At 44.7% G+C, this 18546-nt stretch overlaps 1 protein-coding gene across 2 annotated transcripts in view; it reads left to right on the top strand.

The window, feature by feature from the left end:
• PAXIP1 (PAX interacting protein 1) overlaps positions 1-18546 on the top strand; it is a 188256-nt gene that overhangs the window by 74375 nt on the left and 95335 nt on the right. For both annotated transcript variants that reach the window (XM_069211133.1, XM_069211134.1), the window contains exons 8-11: positions 2291-2385; positions 6833-6928; positions 9774-9911; positions 17054-17175. In XM_069211133.1, the coding sequence (XP_069067234.1) occupies positions 2291-2385; positions 6833-6928; positions 9774-9911; positions 17054-17175 (451 nt within the window). The remainder of the gene's footprint in view (positions 1-2290; positions 2386-6832; positions 6929-9773; positions 9912-17053; positions 17176-18546) is intronic.

The following is an 18546-nucleotide window of genomic DNA, read 5'->3' as shown; positions in this document are numbered from 1 at the left end:
CTTCTCGACTGTTTTCCTGCTTGTGCATGCTGTGGGGGTAGTCTGCCTCCTCTCTGCACCAGAAGATCCGAAGAAATCTCCCGTGGGTCGACGGAATCTTCCCCCTGCAACCGCAGGCACCAAAAAGCTGCATCTCCGGTCCCTTGGGTCTCCTCTCAGCACGACGAGCGAGGTCCCTCGAATCCAGCGACACCGTCCAAGTGACCCCCACGGTCCAGTGACTCTTCAGCCCAAGTTTGGTGGAGGTAAGTCCTTGCCTCACCTCGCTGGGCTGCATTGCTGGGAACCGCGACTTTGCAAGCTTCTCCGGCCCCTGTGCACTTCCGGCGGAAATCCTTCGTGCACAGCCAAGCCTGGGTCCACGGCACTCTAACCTGCATTGCACGACTTTCTAAGTTGGTCTCCGGCGACGTGGGACTCCTTTGTGCAACTTCGGCGAGCACCGTTTCACGCATCCTCGTAGTGCCTGTTTCTGGCACTTCTCCGGGTGCTACCTGCTTCAGTGAGGGCTCTTTGTCTTGCTCGACGTCCCCTCTCTCTACAGGTCCAATTTGCGACCTCCTGGTCCCTCCTGGGCCCCAGCAGCGTCCAAAAACGCCAAACGCACGATTTGCGTGTAGCAAGGCTTGTTGGCGTCCATCCGGCGGGAAAACACTTCTGCACGACTCTCCAAGGCGTGGGGGATCCATCCTCCAAAGGGGAAGTCTCTAGCCCTTGTCGTTCCTGCAGTATTCACAGTTCTTCAGCCTAGTAAGAGCTTCTTTGCACCAACCGCTGGCATTTCTTGGGCATCTGCCCATCTCCGAGCTGCTTGTAACTTTTGGACTTGGTCCCCTTGTTCCACAGGTACCCTCAGTCAGGAATCCATCGTTGTTGCATTGCTGATTTGTGTTTTCCTTGCATTTTCCCTCTAACACGACTATTTTGTCCTTAGGGGAACTTTGGTGCACTTTGCACTCACTTTTCAGGGTCTTGGGGAGGGTTATTTTTCTAACTCTCACTATTTTCTAATAGTCCCAGCGACCCTCTACAAGGTCACATAGGTTTGGGGTCCATTCGTGGTTCGCATTCCACTTCTGGAGTATATGGTTTGTGTTGCCCCTATCCCTATGTTTCCCCATTGCATCCTATTGTAACTATACATTGTTTGCACTGTTTTCTAAGACTATACTGCATATTTTTGCTATTGTGTATATATATCTTGTGTATATTTCCTATCCTCTCACTGAGGGTACACTCTAAGATACTTTGGCATATTGTCATAAAAATAAAGTACCTTTATTTTTAGTATAACTGTGTATTGTGTTTTCTTATGATATTGTGCATATGACACTAAGTGGTACTGTAGTAGCTTCACACGTCTCCTAGTTCAGCCTGAGCTGCTTTGCTAAGCTACCATTATCTATCAGCCTAAGCTGCTAGACACCCTATACACTAATAAGGGATAACTGGGCCTGGTGCAAGGTGCAAGTACCCCTTGGTACTCACTACAAACCAGTCCAGCCTCCTACACCATTGACCTAAGGTTCGATGTTGAAAATTAATGCTGCCATAATTGTTAATGCTTTGCTTCGACACAACTTGGAAGCTGTGCAAGTTCTCCCATTTCCAAGAAATAGGATGGAAGCCTACCCAGTGACGAAAAGGAGGCTTATTATGCTGTATAAGCAGGCAAAAACACGGGCATTGCTATGGTACGCAGGTGTTAGGATAACCTCCCCTTGACAGCAGGAGTGCCTTCAATTTCTGCTGTTAAACATCGCAACTTTGAGAAGGGAACAAACTGACACGTGGGCTTTAAAGAACTTCGTTATTTTGTTAATAGATTCCATGCATTTAATCAAATTATGCAGTAAGTAGAGGTAGGAGGGATTGAAGAACAATGCTGGACACCAGCAGTAGAGACGTTCTTATAAGGGTACAGAAGCATGCCACTTTAGCTCGCAGTAATCCAACAGCTAGTCACCATAGAAGATGGGGGTAGTTGAATGTAGGAGAAGCCTGCACCCCGCAACATTACTAAAATTACTTTCGGATTAAAACCTTTTTACTTTGCTAAAAAGTTTGTGAAGCAGAACCATTGGAGGCAAACTATGACTGCATGAAAACAAAGATACGTGACGCAGCTATAATAGGCAGGAAAAAAGGGGAAAATTGTGAAGATCAGTATGGTCTATTGTGCAAATACTAACTTGAAATATACACACAGTAGATTATTTTGGCAGCCGCTTTGGTTAAAAAACGAACTTTCTTACATTACTGTTTTTTTTTTTTTTTTAAATAATTCCAGTTCCAGAAGACTACTTCTTATTGGGCTGTGTCTTTGCAATTGCGGATTATCCAGAACAAATGTCAGATAAACAGCTCCTAGCAACATGGAAGCGGGTAAGATGCTGTATTTTCAAGCGAAAAAATGTGCATCATGTCATTTAGCTGTGGAATTATTAAAGATTTGCCCAGTCAAAATGCCACCTGTGACACCTGCAGACAACAGAGGTCAAGAATGCCGTAAAGGGTGTCATGAACGTCTTGTTAGCCATGACTGCTAACTTTTTCAGAGTAGAAAAGAACAAGAACTACCCAGAGTAAACGTGTTATGCCTTCAGCAATTCAAAACTATATTCTGCACTCTCATTAATCTTTTCATCCATCCATACACCCACACGTGCCATTTTCTCATAATCCGCCCATGTACTCTGACGCTCATCTATTCACCGTCTCTCACACTTTCATCCATAAAATCTCTCATATATTCATCCACCCCTATGCTGCCCAATGGTAATTGCAAAAAAGCCAGACCTTTTGTGTAGGACGTTGGCTCTGTATATACTATCTCAAAGTAAGAGATAGTGTGCACAGAGTCCAAGGGTTCCCCTTAGAGGTAAGATAGTGGCAAAATTAGATAATTCGAATGCTCTATTTTGTGGTAGTGTGGTCGAGCAGTAGGCTTATCAGAGGGTAGTGTTAACATTTGTTGTACACACACATGCAATAAATGAGGAACACACACTCAAAGACTTAACTCCAGGCCAATAGTTTTTATATAGAAAAATATATTTTCTTTATTTTTAGAACCACAAGTTCAAGATTTGAAGTAAATACATAAAATGCAAGGTACTCCACACAGGTAAGTTAGGAATTTTGAATTAGAGCAATAACATATAGTTTTTGTTTAAATGGCAATAAGCTATTTTAAAAGTGGAGACAGTGCACAAATCAACAGTTCCTGGGGGAGGTAAGTATTGGTTAGATTGTGAGGTAAGTAAGACACTTACAAGTCTCAGTTCCTAGGCATAGGCAGCCCACCGTTGGGGGTTCAAGGCGACCCCAAAGTTACCACACCAGCAGCTCAGGGCCGGTCAGGTGCAGAGGTCAAAGAGGTGCCCAAAACACATAGGCGCTTATGAAGAACAGGGGTGCTCCGGTTCCAGTCTGCCAGCAGGTAAGTACCCGCGTCCTCAGGGGGCAGACCAGGGGGGGTTTTGTAGAGCACGGGGCGGGGACACAAGTAGGCACACAAAACACACCCTCAGCAGCACAGGGGCGGCCGGGTGCAGTGTGCAAAGCAGGCGTCTGGTTTTGTATTGGTTTCATTGGAGGGACCCTGGGGGGTCACTCTAGCGGTGCAGGCAGGGCACAGGGGGGCTTCTCTGGCCAGCCACCACCTGGGCTAGGCAGAGGGTCGCCTGGGGGTCACTCCCGCCCTGAGGTTCGGTTCCTTCTGGTCCTGGGGGCTGCAGGTGCAGTGCTTGGTCCAGGTGTCGGTCCCTTGTTACAGGCAGTCGCGGTCAGGGGGTGCCTCTGGATTCTCTCTGCAGGCGTCACTGTGGGGGTCGTCTCTGGCTACTCACGGGGTCGCAGTTGCCGCGGAGTCCTCTCTGTGGTGTTGGTTCCCTGGATCTCGAGCCGGGGGTGTTGAGTGCAGGGTGTGAAGTCTCAAGCTTCCGGCGGGAAGAATGAGGTCTTTGAAGTTGTAGAAAAGTTGCAAGTTTGTTGCTGGTTGTTGAGCAGAGCCGCTGCTCACAGGAGTTTCTTGGTCCTGGGATTGAGGGCAGTCCTCTGAGGCATCAGAGGTCGCTGATCCCTGTTGGATGCGTCGCTGGTTGCAGGTTTTCGAGTCAGGAGACAGGCTGGTAGGGCTGGGGCCAAAGCAGTTGTCGTCTTCTGTCATCTCTGCAGGCTTGTAGGTCAACAGTCCTCCTTCTTTAGTTCAGGTTGCAGGAATTTGATTTCCTGGGTTCTGGGATGCACCTAAATTTAGTGGGGGTGTTTAGGTCTGAGAGGGTGGGGGGCACATCCCTAATCCTATTGGGGTAATCCTCCAAAACTAAGATGGAGGATTTCTAAAGGCAGGGGTCACCTCAGCTCACGGCACCTTAGGGGCTGTCCTGACTGATGGGTGACTTCTCCTTGTTTTCCTGACTATCTCCTCCAGCCTTGCTGCCAAAAGTAGGGGCAGTGGCCGGAGGGGCGGGCATCTCCAGTAGCTGGGATGCCGTGTGGCGCTGTAACAAAGGGGGTGAGTCTTTGAGACTCACCACCAGGTGTTAGTTCCTGCAGGGGGAGGTGAGAAGCACCACCACCCAGTACAGGCTTTGTTCCTGGCCACAGAGTGACAAAGGCACCCTCCCCATGTGGCCAGCAACTCGTCTGGATGTGGCAGGCTGGCAGAAACTGGTCAGCCCCACATTAGAAGTCTGATTGGTATTCAGGGGGCACCTATAAGATGCCCTCTGGGTGCATGTTACAATAAACTCCACACTGGAGTTTATTGTAGGCAGGGATCACCTCCGCTCAGGACACCATCGGGGCTGTCCTGACCGGTGGGTGACTCCTCCTTGTTTTTCTCATTATGTCCTTCAGCCTTGCCACCAAAAGTGGGGGCAGTGGCCGGAGGGGTGGGCATCTCCACTAGCTGGGATGCCCTGGGGGTGCTGTAACAAAAGGGGTGAGCCTTTGAGGCTCACAGCCAGGTGTTAAAGTTCCTGCAGGGGGAGGTGAGAAGCACCTCCACCCAGTACAGGCTTTGTTCCTGGCCACAGAGTGACAAAGGCACTCTCCCCCATGTGGCCAGCAACATGTCTGGTGTGTGGCAGGCTGGCAGGAACTGATCAGCCTACATTGGAAGTCAGGTATGTTTTCAGGGGGCATCTCTAAGATGCCCTCTGGGTGTATTTTTACAATAAATTGCATACTGGCATCAGTGTGCATTTATTGTGCTGAGAAGTTTGATACCAAACTTCCCAGATTTCAGTGTACCCATTATGGAACTGTGGAGTTTGTGTTTGACAAACTCCCAGACCATATATTCTTATGGCTACCCTGCAATTACAATATCTAAGGTTTTGCTTAGAAACTGTAGGGGCATAGTGCTCATTCACATAAGCCCTCACCTGTGGTATAGTGCACCCTGCCTTAGGGCTGTAAGGCCTGCTAGAGGGGTGACTTACCTGTGCCACAGGCAGTGTGAGGTTGGCATGGCACTCTGAGGGGAGTGACATGTCGACTTAGTCATTTTCTCCCCACCAGCACACACAAGCTGTGAGGCAGTGTGCATGTGCTGAGTGAGTGGTCCCCAGGGTGGCATAGACATGCTTCAGCCCTTAGAGACCTTCCCTGGCATCAGGGCCCTTGGTACCAGGGCTACCAGTTACAAGGGGCGTATCTGAGTGCCAGGGCTGTGCCAATTGTGGAAGCAAAGGTACAGTTTAGGGAAAGAACACTGGTGCTGGGGCCCAGTTAGCAGGGTCCCAGCACACTTTCAATCATAACTTAGCATCAGCAAAGGCAAAATGTCAGGGGGTAACCATGCCAAGGAGGCATTTCCTTACATTTTGCCTTTGTCAGTTTCTGTTTTAACAAATCCTCTGTGCTGCCTTCTAACAATCTAATGCGTGTTCCCCCGTCATGAGCCACAGCCTAGCCACAGCCTACCGTTGGAATTCATTATATTAGTGCCATTAGCACATACTCCTGGCGACCACTGGCTTTTAGGGTTGAACTGGAGGGCATCGTGGTAATTCCTTTCACATCAGTGCACAGTATTAGTAGCGAGTTCATTTGGCAGCAGCGCCTAGTTTCAGATCCAGCAGCAATGATAAGTCACACTTGATGGTGTTTATTTGGCCTTACATTGTGCATCCCTCTACAAGCGTGCTGCAGAGCACTGATTTGTAACCTTTCTGCAGTGTCTGTCTCTTTGGGCGCGTGATCATATATATATCTGATTGCTGTTAATCTGGTTTGGAGGAGCAAATAAAACCTATGCTTTTCTGTCTAAGCGAGAGGCATTTGTACCCGAGAATAACCGCGCTCAATAAAATTGCTGTAGTATTTGTCATTAATTCGAAGCCAGTCGTACTTTTTGTACTTGCTAACTTAAGTACTGCCTTGTTTACTATATATTGCTGTTTATAAAGCACCAGAATTCCTGCCGAACGTCTGATATTAGCTTGCACAAACTCTTGGGTAATGATGTATTTTTGTTACCTGTATCTGTCTGACTTTAAAGGAACAAGATATAAAGTTAGACAAACAGGCAATTACTATCTTTAGTATGAAAAACAAATTCTTGCTTGTAAGAATTGTCTGTCTTAACACGACAGAATCATGTATTGTTGAGAACTGTGACCGGTAGATCTATTTCCCTGTGCTATTTGGCGAGAATGTTTTTTTTCTTAGACTGAAATTATTGTAAAACAGCATATGATTTTAATACAAATCTCCTGTAATTCATACTTGCAGTTAAATGCGTTACATCTCGCCGCCAATTGATACCATTGATGGTCACGTGATGCAGACAAAAATTAAAGTTGCTTTCCTTCCTCTACAGATAATCCACAGTCACGGTGGCACTGTGGAACCTACTCTTAGCACTAGATGTACTCACCTTCTGTGCGAGAGCCAAGTGAGCAACATGTATGCACAGGTAAGTAGAAACCATGTGCTAGAGGGGACATCAGATCTGCTGTTAGTTATGGATTGAAACTTTTCTTTTGACCATTCAGGTTTGACCTTTTAATACAGTTCGCCTGTAATAACTTGTTTCCGAATTTTGTCTTTCTTTGTTTTCGCACAACCGTTCTTGCTGCTCATTTTTTCTTAATTTCTCCTTGTGTTTCAGCACTCTTGCTGCAATATGTTAAAAAAAGAAAAACTGGAAGTAATGAAGGCTGTTAAGAAAAATATATTACATAGCCTGTCGTGATTTGTTGCTGTTTCCTTCACTGCGGCGCATAACTTCCTTTCATTTTTCAGGCCCTTCCATTGAGAAACCTAGTCCTTGTGTAGCCCAAAATGAAAAATTCTAAAAATGGCATACAACTCGAAATCTCTGTTTGTTGTGTGCAGACCTTGACAGATTGTACATGCTCACGACACAGTGCTGCCTTTTAGTTTATAAAGACACTGCAGACTCATACAGCAAATAGGTTACATAAATCCTATGAACTAAGGTCTCTAAAACAGAAGAACAAACCATGTTTTAATTTTGTTGAAATAAACACATTTTCCCAAAATTAGACCTTATGATTTTGTTGAATAACGCGCAATCCTAAAATAAATGCTTTTAGTAAATTCGAGTTAGATGCACATCGATATTTAATGTTCATCACATACTCACGTTTACCTTCCCACACCCAAATTCTGCCTTTCCGGCATCACCACGTCATTCATTGGATGCCCACAATATTCATAGCATTGCCACCATTATAGCTGGGTGAACCCCCTTTCTATGGAAGTCAACAGAATACCGGACATTACCACTATTATACATGGGCTTCGATTATATTAGGGTGAAGCTAGACATATTTAACAGTCTCTTACAGCAGCCATATCACTCAGGAATGGAGACCTCACAAGTCTGGAAAGACAGGTTACACCAGTTTTATTTGATAGGACGACAGAAAGCAAGAGCAGTTAGCATTGAATGTCTGCTTTATATGCAATCCCTTTAGTTTCAAATATCTGGGTGGGCGACACACACTCTTGTTATTTTCTTCACCTCACCCGGATCTTGCTTTTTGTGATCTGCTCTAATGGATTTTCACTTATTGGCAGAAGCTGTGCACACGGTAATTTTGATTGAATCTGCTGTGCCTCTAATGCACCTATAAGAGATGGTGCTGCACAGCTCAATGCCCTTTGGAATAACCGCGAAAATTATAACTTAAATAATGAAAATAGCATTTTAGATTGGTACATGGCATCTAATGACTGAACAGTTAAAACAAAGCGAGCAGCACCATGGTCGTTATGTTGGGGACCTTTTCACTCATTTTACTAATTTCACTCTGCTGTACATGTGATCTTCAGTGGTTTCTCGTTCAGAAAGACGAGGTGGTTTCATCATACTCGTACCTGCTCAAAGAGAAAATGATGAGGAGATAATTTTATTAATTGAATGTCATAGCTTGAACATAGTATTTCCATAATTATGTGAAAGAGTAAACGTTTTGTAAGGTATTTGAAGACAGAAATATTTTGTATGTAGAAGAGATGCATTTAAGAGCATTTTTTGGAAGAAACTTATGATCAAAAAGGGAAGCTTTAGCACAGCATTTCACCTTTTCTGTTTGCTGTATTGATGCGTAGTTGTGACTGTCCTTGGGTGAAAAGTTTTGCAAAAAACGAAATCGTTGAAATCCACTTTTTTATAATGTCTGTCTGCGAATGATTTTGGTTTGAAAAACTGCCGGATCTGTTTTTGGGCAGCCTCAGAGAAGGATGGGGTGTTATGTCTGAACAAAGAAACCCACCGATATTTGGCTGGCCCGTTTTCCCTAATCCATCTGCCCTCTTTTTTAATTTGCTGCTGGCAACAAACTGAGAAGGTTTATAGCACCGTCTCCTACATTACTCAAAATGGTGCCCACTCAGATTTATGTTTTTATCACTTTGAATGACCCCCCTTCCATGCTGCCAGTGTGAATAAAGCCCATTGTCATGTACTTCTTGAATGGCTGCCAGTAGTCAATCAAATTCGTTATTTCACACACTTTCTGCAACATATTTGTTGACCGGCAATCTCGCAGCAGTCCGTGAACTGGTGTTCAAAGGCCTACCGTTGTCCCAGCTGCTGCAGAGGGCTATCCAAATGTTCAGGCATGGCTAAACATGTGCCATTATGGGCACATAATAACTATCACTTGGGTTACCAAGAAGAGGCATTTGCAAACCTTTTCCCCCAAAATGTATGTATTGATGCCATCAAATGAACCGGTATTGGAAACATGCCTACTGTATGGTGTGTTGTTGTGTTTTTTTTTTTTTTTTTTTTTTTTTTAATTCCTTAGCAGAAACAGAGTTCCCGAAAGACCGATTTAGCCGCCGTTCTACTTCAGTTTACTGTGGATTTTTAGAAAAAGACATTTGCCAAGCCTTTGTTGCGATAGCTCTGCTTTAAGTGCAGTTTTTGCTCGATAACGTCTGAGCTAAATTATAGCTTCAGAGGTTGCAAATGTGAAATGGAACGTTATCTGTACTGCATGAATACCTTTTCCGTAGGGCTATCGTTTGAAAACTGGATGTGTAAGGTACTGCTTACTAACCGTGATTAATATTGCAACAGTCTCATTTTGCTTTGTTTTCTGTTACCTGCCTTGTAGAGCACAAAGGTCCTTATTGCTTTTGCCACAGTACAAATGTTTTTCATTCAGCTTGTAAATATTTTGTAAGTAAGTCTTATAAAGCTAACTTTATTTGCATTCATTTCCATATGAACATTGTGTGTGGTGTATTTTTTTGTTTTTAATTTCTGTCATATTTTTTGGTAGGCAATGAGGGAGCGGAAGCGATGCATCACAGCACATTGGCTTAATTGTGTCCTGAAGAAGAAAAAAATTGTGCCACCCCACCGAGCTCTACATTTTCCTGTCGCGTTTCCACCCGGGGGAAAACCTTGTTCTCAACATGTGAGATTTGAAAATGGCCTTTTATAGTAAAACTTAAGTTTGTATGCCTAGTGATATGTTTTTAGGATTTATAGTGTACCTTGAGACATAAGGGCCATTGAAAGGAGATTACAGTTGTCCATCCGATGCACCGAACATTTGATTTTGGTAGGTCCTTTGGTCATAGCAATTGATAATCAACAGTTTCTGTTTGACTCCCAACGTATCTTGGGTGTTCGTTTGCTGTCTACTGTAGATTGAGTTCAACAGGAAATATTATTTTTTTCTTTTAAAACTTTCTTTTTTTGTACTTTAACTTTTAGACTAAGTGGTTGACGGATTTTGTAGGAATGACTTCGAATATTAAGTTTCTTTAATGATTCCCCTCTGCTTAATATCCAATTTCAGTTTTCTTTACCTGCTTAGGAAATTTCCACACCCCGATATTTCAGTAGTCCTTCACTTGCTGTAGTAGAGCTGTAAGTCCATTCAAGTTTTGGAATAGTATCATATAGAAGTGCTCTTGAGTCTGAGATTTCACTGCCTTTTATCCCACTACTAGAATGGCAGGAGTTGCTGGTGGTATTGTTGTTTGGAATCGTTTGTGTTACCCGTGTCATTTAGTAACCATATGTTCGATGCCATCTGTCGCTGTAGATACGCATGTTTTGCATAGCTCACCATCTGGTGTTGGGCCGGAGTGTTACAAGTTGTTTTTCTTCGAAGAAGTCTTTCGAGTCACGGGACCGAGTGACTCCTCCTTTTGTCTCCATTGCGCAGGGGCGTCGACTCCATCTTCGATTGTTTTTTTTCCGCCATCGGGTTCGGACGTGTTCCTGTCGCTCCGAGTTTCGGAACGGAAAGATAGCTAATTTCGGAAGATTTTCGTCGGTATTGTTGCGTTCAGGGTCGGCGTAGTTAGATTCAACACCGCGTCTAAGATCGAAGAGCTCCAGTGCCCTTCGGGGTAAATTTTTCGATCCCCCGTAGGGGCCTGGTCGGCCCGACCGCCTGCAGAAGAACGCCGATGGAACGGACCCCGTTCCGTTTCTGTCCCAAATGCCACAATAAATATCCCTATACAGACCAACACTTGGTCTGCAACCTGTGCCTGTCACCTGAGCACAGTGAAGACACCTGCGAGGCCTGTCGTGCGTTCCGGTCCCGAAAAACTCTCCGAGACCGTCGAGCCAGAAGACTTCAGATGGCGTCCGCGCCGACAGCCCACCGGGAGTTCGAGGAACAAGAAGAGGAGGGAACCTTTTCGATCCAAGAATCGGACTCCGAAGGATTCGACGATACACAAACCGTGAGTAGGACGTCGAAAACCACTCAGAAGAAGATTTACAAGGCCCAGGGGACGCCACTGCCACCAGGCCATGGCTCGACCCATAAATTCGGTGACCGACCGTCGGCACCGAAAAAGGCCCAAACAGTGCCGAGATCATCCGACTCCGGTCGAGACACCGGCACGCAGCCTTCTCGGGACCGAGAAAGTGCTGGAGACAAGCATCGACATCGAGATACCGGTGTAGACACGGCTCGACGCCGAGACAGCGGCACCGAAGAAGATCGACGGCGAGAGGTTTCGGCCCCGAAAAATTAAAAAAGTCACCTCGGAGCCGAAAAAAGATGCAGACAGGGTTTCGGTGCCAAAACAAACTGCAACCGACCCAGTTTCAGGCTCTTATACAGAAGAGCACTCGCTAACCTCCCAAATGCAAAAGCATAGGTTTGAGGAAGAACTACACTCAACGGATGTAGACCATACGCAAAAGTGTATTTTCATACAGCAGGGGACAGGAAAAATAAGCACCCTTCCCCCTATTAGAAGAAAGAGAAGATTGGAGTTCCAAACTGAACAAACACCACAAACAAAAGTGGTGAAAAAAGTTACCCCACCACCTTCTCCTCCACCTGTGATTAACGTCTCACCAGCACAAACTCCATCACATTCCCCAGCTCACACCACCATGAGCCAGGGTGACCAAGATCAAGACGCATGGGACTTATACGACGCCCCAGTGTTAGATAACAGTCCGGAGGCATACCCTACGAAGCCATCTCCACCAGAGGACAGCACTGCGTATTCTCAAGTGGTGGCTAGAGCAGCACAATTTCACAATGTAAGCCTCCACTCAGAACAGGTCGAGGATGACTTTTTATTCAACACACTCTCCTCCACCCACAGCTCCTACCAAAGCCTGCCTATGCTCCCTGGTATGCTCCGGCACGCAAAAGAAATCTTTAAGGAGCCGGTCAAAAGTAGGGCAATCACACCAAGAGTGGAAAAGAAGTATAAGGCGCCTCCTACAGACCCGGCTTTCATCACTACACAGCTGCCACCAGACTCTGTCGTTGTAGGAGCAGCTAGGAAAAGGGCCAACTCCCACACATCTGGAGATGCACCACCCCCAGATAAAGAAAGCCGCAAGTTCGATGCAGCTGGTAAAAGAGTAGCAGCACAAGCTGAAAACCAGTGGCGCATCGCTAACTCCCAGGCACTACTTGGGCGCTATGACAGAGCCCATTGGGATGAGATGCAACATCTCATTGACCATCTGCCCAAGGACCTACAAAATAGGGCAAAACAAGTGGTTGAGGGGGGACAGACCATTTCCAACAACCAAATCCGCTCCTCCATGGACGCTGCAGATACAGCTGCACGGACAATTAATACATCTGTAACTATCAGAAGGCATGCATGGCTCCGAACGTCTGGATTTAAACCAGAGATTCAGCAAGCAGTTCTCAATATGCCTTTTAACGAAAAAGAACTGTTCGGTCCAGAAGTGGACACAGCGATTGAGAAACTCAAAAAAGACACGGACACTGCTAAAGCCATGGGCGCACTCTACTCCCCGCAGAGCAGAGGGAATTACAGCACATTCCGTAAAACACCCTTTAGAGGGGGGTTTCGGGGTCAGAGCACACAAGCCAGCACCTCACAGGCAACACCGTCCAGTTACCAGGGACAGTACAGAGGAGGTTTTCGGGGACAATATAGAGGAGGGCAATTCCCTAGGAATAGAGGAAAATTTCAAAGCCCCAAAACCCCTACTACTAAGCAGTGACTCACATGTCACTCACCCCCTCCACACAACACCAGTGGGGGGAAGAATAAGTCATTATTACAAAGCATGGGAGGAAATCACTACAGACACTTGGGTTCTAGCAATTATCCAACATGGTTATTGCATAGAATTTCTACAATTCCCTCCAAACATACCACCAAAAGCACAAAATTTGACAAAACATCATTCCAATCTCCTGGAGATAGAAGTGCAGGCACTATTGCAAAAGAATGCAATCGAATTAGTGCCAAACACACAAATAAACACAGGAGTTTACTCACTGTACTTTCTGATACCAAAGAAGGACAAAACGCTGAGACCAATCCTAGACCTCAGAATAGTGAACACATTCATCAAATCAGACCACTTTCACATGGTCACACTACAAGAAGTATTACCATTGCTAAAACTACACGACTACATGTCAACTTTAGACCTCAAGGACGCGTATTTCCATATACCAATACACCCATCGCACAGGAAATACCTAAGGTTTGTATTCAAAGGAATACATTACCAATTCAAGGTACTGCCTTTCGGATTAACAACCGCACCAAGAGTCTTTACCAAATGTCTAGCGGTAGTCGCTGCACACATCAGAAGGCAGCAAATACATGTGTTCCCATATCTAGACGACTGGCTAATCAAGGCCCATTCGTTAATAGAGTGCTCAAATCACACAAATCAGATCATACAAACCCTCTTCAAACTAGGGTTCACCGTCAACTTCACGAAATCCAACATTCTGCCGTGCAAGGTACAACAATACCTAGGAGCCATAATAGACACAACAAAAGGAGTAGCCACTCCAAGTCCCCAAAGAATTCAAAATTTCAACACCATCATACAACGCATGTATCCAACACAAAAGATACAAGCAAAGATGATATTACAACTCCTAGGCATGATGTCTTCATGCATAGCCATTGTCCCAAACGCAAGACTGCACATGAGGCCCTTACAACAGTGCCTAGCATCACAGTGGTCTCAAGCACAGGGTCATCTTCTAGATCTGGTGTTAATAGACCGCCAAACTTACCTCTCGCTTCTGTGGTGGAACAACATAAATTTAAACAAAGGGCAGCCTTTCCAAGACCCAGTGCCACAATACGTAATAACAGATGCTTCCATGACAGGGTGGGGAGCACACCTCGATCAACACAGCATACAAGGACAATGGAACGTACATCAAACAAAACTGCATATAAATCACCTAGAACTTCTAGCAGTTTTTCAAGCACTAAAAGCTTTCCAACCAATAATAGTTCACAAATACATTCTCGTCAAGACAGACAACATGACAACAATGTATTATCTAAACAAGCAAGGGGGGACACACTCCACGCAGTTAAGCCTGCTAGCACAAAAAATTTGGCGTTGGGCAATTCACAACCAAATTCGCCTAATAGCACAATTTATACCAGGGATCCAAAATCAACTCGCAGACAACCTCTCTCGAGATCACCAACAGGTCCACGAATGGGAAATTCACCCCCAAATTCTGAACACCTATTTCAAACTCTGGGGAACACCCCAAATAGACTTGTTTGCGACGAAGGAGAACGCAAAATGCCAAAACTTCGCATCCAGATACCCACACAAACAGTCCCAAGGCAATGCCCTATGGATGAACTGGTCAGGGATATTTGCTTGCGCTTTTCCTCCTCTCCCTCTCCTTCCTTACCTGGTAAACAAACTCAGTCAAAACAAACTCATATTAATAGCACCAACTTGGGCAAGGCAACCCTGGTACACAACGCTGCTAGACCTATCAGTAGTACCCTACATCAAATTGCCCAACAGGCCAGATCTGTTGACACAACACAACCAAAAGATCAGACACCCAGATCCAGCATCGCTGAATCTAGCAATCTGGCTCCTGAGATCCTAGAGTTCGGGCACTTACAACTTACCCAAGAATGTATGGAAGTCATAAAGCAAGCCAGAAGGCCATCCACCAGGCACTGCTATGCAAGTAAATGGAAGAGGTTTGTTTGCTACTGCCATATTAATCAAATACAACCTTTACATACAACTCCAGAACATGTAGTGGGCTACTTGCTTCACTTACAAAAATCTAACCTGGCTTTCTCTTCCATTAAAATACACCTTGCAGCAATATCTGCATACCTGCAGACTACCTATTCAACTTCCCTATATAAGATACCAGTCATTAAAGCATTCATGGAGGGCCTTAGGAGAATTATACCACCAAGAACGCCGCCTGTTCCTTCATGGAACCTAAATGTTGTCCTAACTAGACTTATGGGTCCACCTTTTGAACCCATGCACTCCTGCGAAATACAGTTCCTAACCTGGAAGGTTGCATTTCTCATCGCCATTACTTCCCTAAGAAGAGTAAGCGAGATTCAGGCGTTTACAGTACAAGAACCTTTTATATAACTACACAAGAATAAGGTCGTCCTAAGGACTAATCCTAAATTTTTGCCAAAGGTTATTTCACCGTTCCATCTAAATCAAACAGTGGAACTTCCAGTGTTCTTTCCACAGCCAGATACCGTAGCTGAAAGGGCACTACATACATTAGATGTCAAAAGAGCATTAATGTATTACATTGACAGAACAAAGAACATCAGAAAGACTAAACAACTATTTATTGCATTTCAAAAACCTCATGCAGGAAACCCAATATCAAAACAAGGTATAGCCAGATGGATAGTTAAATGCATCCAAATCTGCTACCTTAAAGCTAAACGACAGCTGCCCATTACACCAAGGGCACACTCAACCAGAAAGAAGGGTGCTACCATGGCCTTTCTAGGAAACATCCCAATGCAAGAAATATGTAAGGCAGCCACATGGTCTACGCCTCACACATTCACCAAGCACTACTGTGTAGATGTGTTATCCGCACAACAAGCCACAGTAGGTCAAGCCGTATTAAGAACATTATTTCAAACTACTTCCACTCCTACAGGCTGAGCCACCGCTTTTGGGGAGATAACTGCTTACTAGTCTATGCAAAACATGCGTATCTACAGCGACAGATGCCATCGAACTGAAAATGTCACTTACCCAGTGTACATCTGTTTGTGGCATCAGTCGCTGTAGATTCGCATGTGCCCACCCGCCTCCCCGGGAGCCTGTAGCAGTTTGGAAGTTACCTTCAACTATTTGTATATGTATCATCTCAACCTTAAATAGGTACATACTTAGTCACTCCATTGCATGGGCACTATTACTACAATTCAACTCCTACCTCACCCTCTGCGGGGAAAAACAATCGAAGATGGAGTCGACGCCCATGCGCAATGGAGACAAAAGGAGGAGTCACTCGGTCCCGTGACTCGAAAGACTTCTTCGAAGAAAAACAACTTGTAACACTCCGGCCCAACATCAGATGGCGAGATATGCAAAACATGCGAATCTACAGCGACTGATGCCACGAACAGATGTACACTGGGTAAGTGACATTTTCATTATTGAAGGTCCGGTTTTGGGCACAATTCTGGAGCTTTGTGATTTTCATTACTGGAGAAGCACTGGGTCCCGCAGGTCAGGTTTTATCTGCCTTGATAGAAGTGTGTTTGGTTCCCATACCTGCTACAGTGGATTACAATTGATGTACATTGGAATATTTGTGCATGGTTAGTGTTAAGTTTCTTCATTAGGCCAGTTTTCTTGATGTCTTTATCTCAAAGTGACTTCAAGGCTCTGTGAGAACAAAGCACACATTGAGTAAGTATTTTCAGCTGATGGTCCCCTGATTTTTTATTTTTTTTACATGGAATTTCATTAGGAGCCACTTACCGACTAAGCCAACGACCCACCATTTTCTTAGCTTCTACAACGGGCAATGCAGTGGTGTAGGCCTTGCTTAATACTTGGTGGCTTTGTGGGCACATAGTGACTACTAATTAAATTACTGAATAAGATGAAGTTTCAAAATTGATAACTTTTCCTGCTATTTCCACGACACGTGTGATGGATGCATGCCGTTATGAATATATTTCTCCCAAATTTAAAGTGATGCCACCATAGGATGAATTGGTGTAATTTCAATTGGTGTCTTCAGTTGATAGAATTGTTGTGCTGTCTTGATCATGCAACTTCTTTTTTTAATTCCAGATCATTTCAGTGACTGGCTTTACAGATAGTGATAGAGATGACCTGAAGCTAATGGCCTACTTGGCGGGAGCCAAGTATACAGGCTATCTGTGCCGTAGCAACACTGTACTAATCTGCAAAGAGTAAGTTATACCTTTATGTTGAGATTTGTTGATTGTAGGAATTTAGCACATTTGGTTGTTGTTAAATACTGTCCTAAATAGATTTCCTTAAATCGTTTTAACAGTGGTTGCGTCATTGCCCCAGCTCTAAAAAGGGCATTATACAAAATGTAAAGAGTTTCAGCATTATTATGTAATGACTGTGGCATCTTGGTTTTATTGTTTTTAGGGATGTTTGGTTTATAAACTTAGTATCCTTAAACCACACTGTTGTATCATCTCGTGATGATCCTAGACACACCAAAATTAGTGGAAGACCTTTTTGTAGAGGCCGCATGCATCAGAAACCTGCACAACTCTCCCTCACGTTTCTTGTACACTTACTGTAGAAGGTTGGATCGTTTGCTGTTTTCTCCAAATTGAGTACTTCGGAGCCCATGGGTTCTTCCCTCTGTGCTTTAACTTTTAGTATAGGTGTGCAGTCCGTCTTTTTTTAGCACTCTCAATGTTGGTTTATGGTGTAACTGAAGCAAAGATAAGTAGATTGCTCCATAGCTCACCAGGTATCGAAGTAGATGAGTAGTGACTAAAGCCTAGTTTTCATCTTTCTGTTACCAATTTTAGTTTTCAAAGCAGGAATATAATACATTGGAAATATCTGAATGAGAAGTGAAGCTGCAGATTCCTTATCTTTTTTTTTTTTTAATTACTTCTTTTAACCTTTAGTGAAAGTATGGTGTGCATTCTTTTCCAACTTTTTTCAGAGATGTTCCCGAAAATAATCCACAAGGTTCAAACCTTGTGGCACCTGCAATCAACAGATGTCGGTGACATGCCTCCACTTGGTATGTCTGTGGTGCCTGGAGAGGAACCACAACTTTGCGTCATGTGTGGATTGCAAGTCCATGAACCCCAAGGCCATCTGCATGAGAGACAGGAAGCTCTTGGCCGCTTGTCATGCGACTCCATGTTGCTCCAAGTCCCGTTCACGTCAGAGGTCTCAGAATCACGCTTGTCTGTCCTCGTTCCACTCCAGTACTACTACTTCTGAGTCTCACAACAAGAAATCTGCGAAGTTGAAGTGCTCTTTGACTTTTCTGCTTTGCTTCCATTCTTCAGACGAATTGAAAGAATGACACCACAAGTCCGAACCTCAATTTCCGGTGGTACGTGTGCAATCAGTTTCACTGAATTCACTGGAGCCGGAGCAACTACCACCTACCTCCAAGAGTTTTGAAGCCATGAGCCTCATTTGTGGGCGGTCTAACCCCTCTGGACCACCTTAGGGTCTCACAAGTTTGGGAGGGTTTTCAAATAGAGCTTTGCTGGCAAGTTCTTCCCCTGTGCCATTCAGCCCCGACTGTGAATTTTTAACCTCATTTGGGGGACTGT

Source organism: Pleurodeles waltl, chromosome 10, assembly GCF_031143425.1.
Source record: "Pleurodeles waltl isolate 20211129_DDA chromosome 10, aPleWal1.hap1.20221129, whole genome shotgun sequence".
Taxonomy (NCBI): domain Eukaryota; kingdom Metazoa; phylum Chordata; class Amphibia; order Caudata; family Salamandridae; genus Pleurodeles; species Pleurodeles waltl.
The sequence above is the reverse complement of the archived record's forward strand: the minus strand, read 5'-3'. Positions and strand labels throughout refer to the sequence as shown.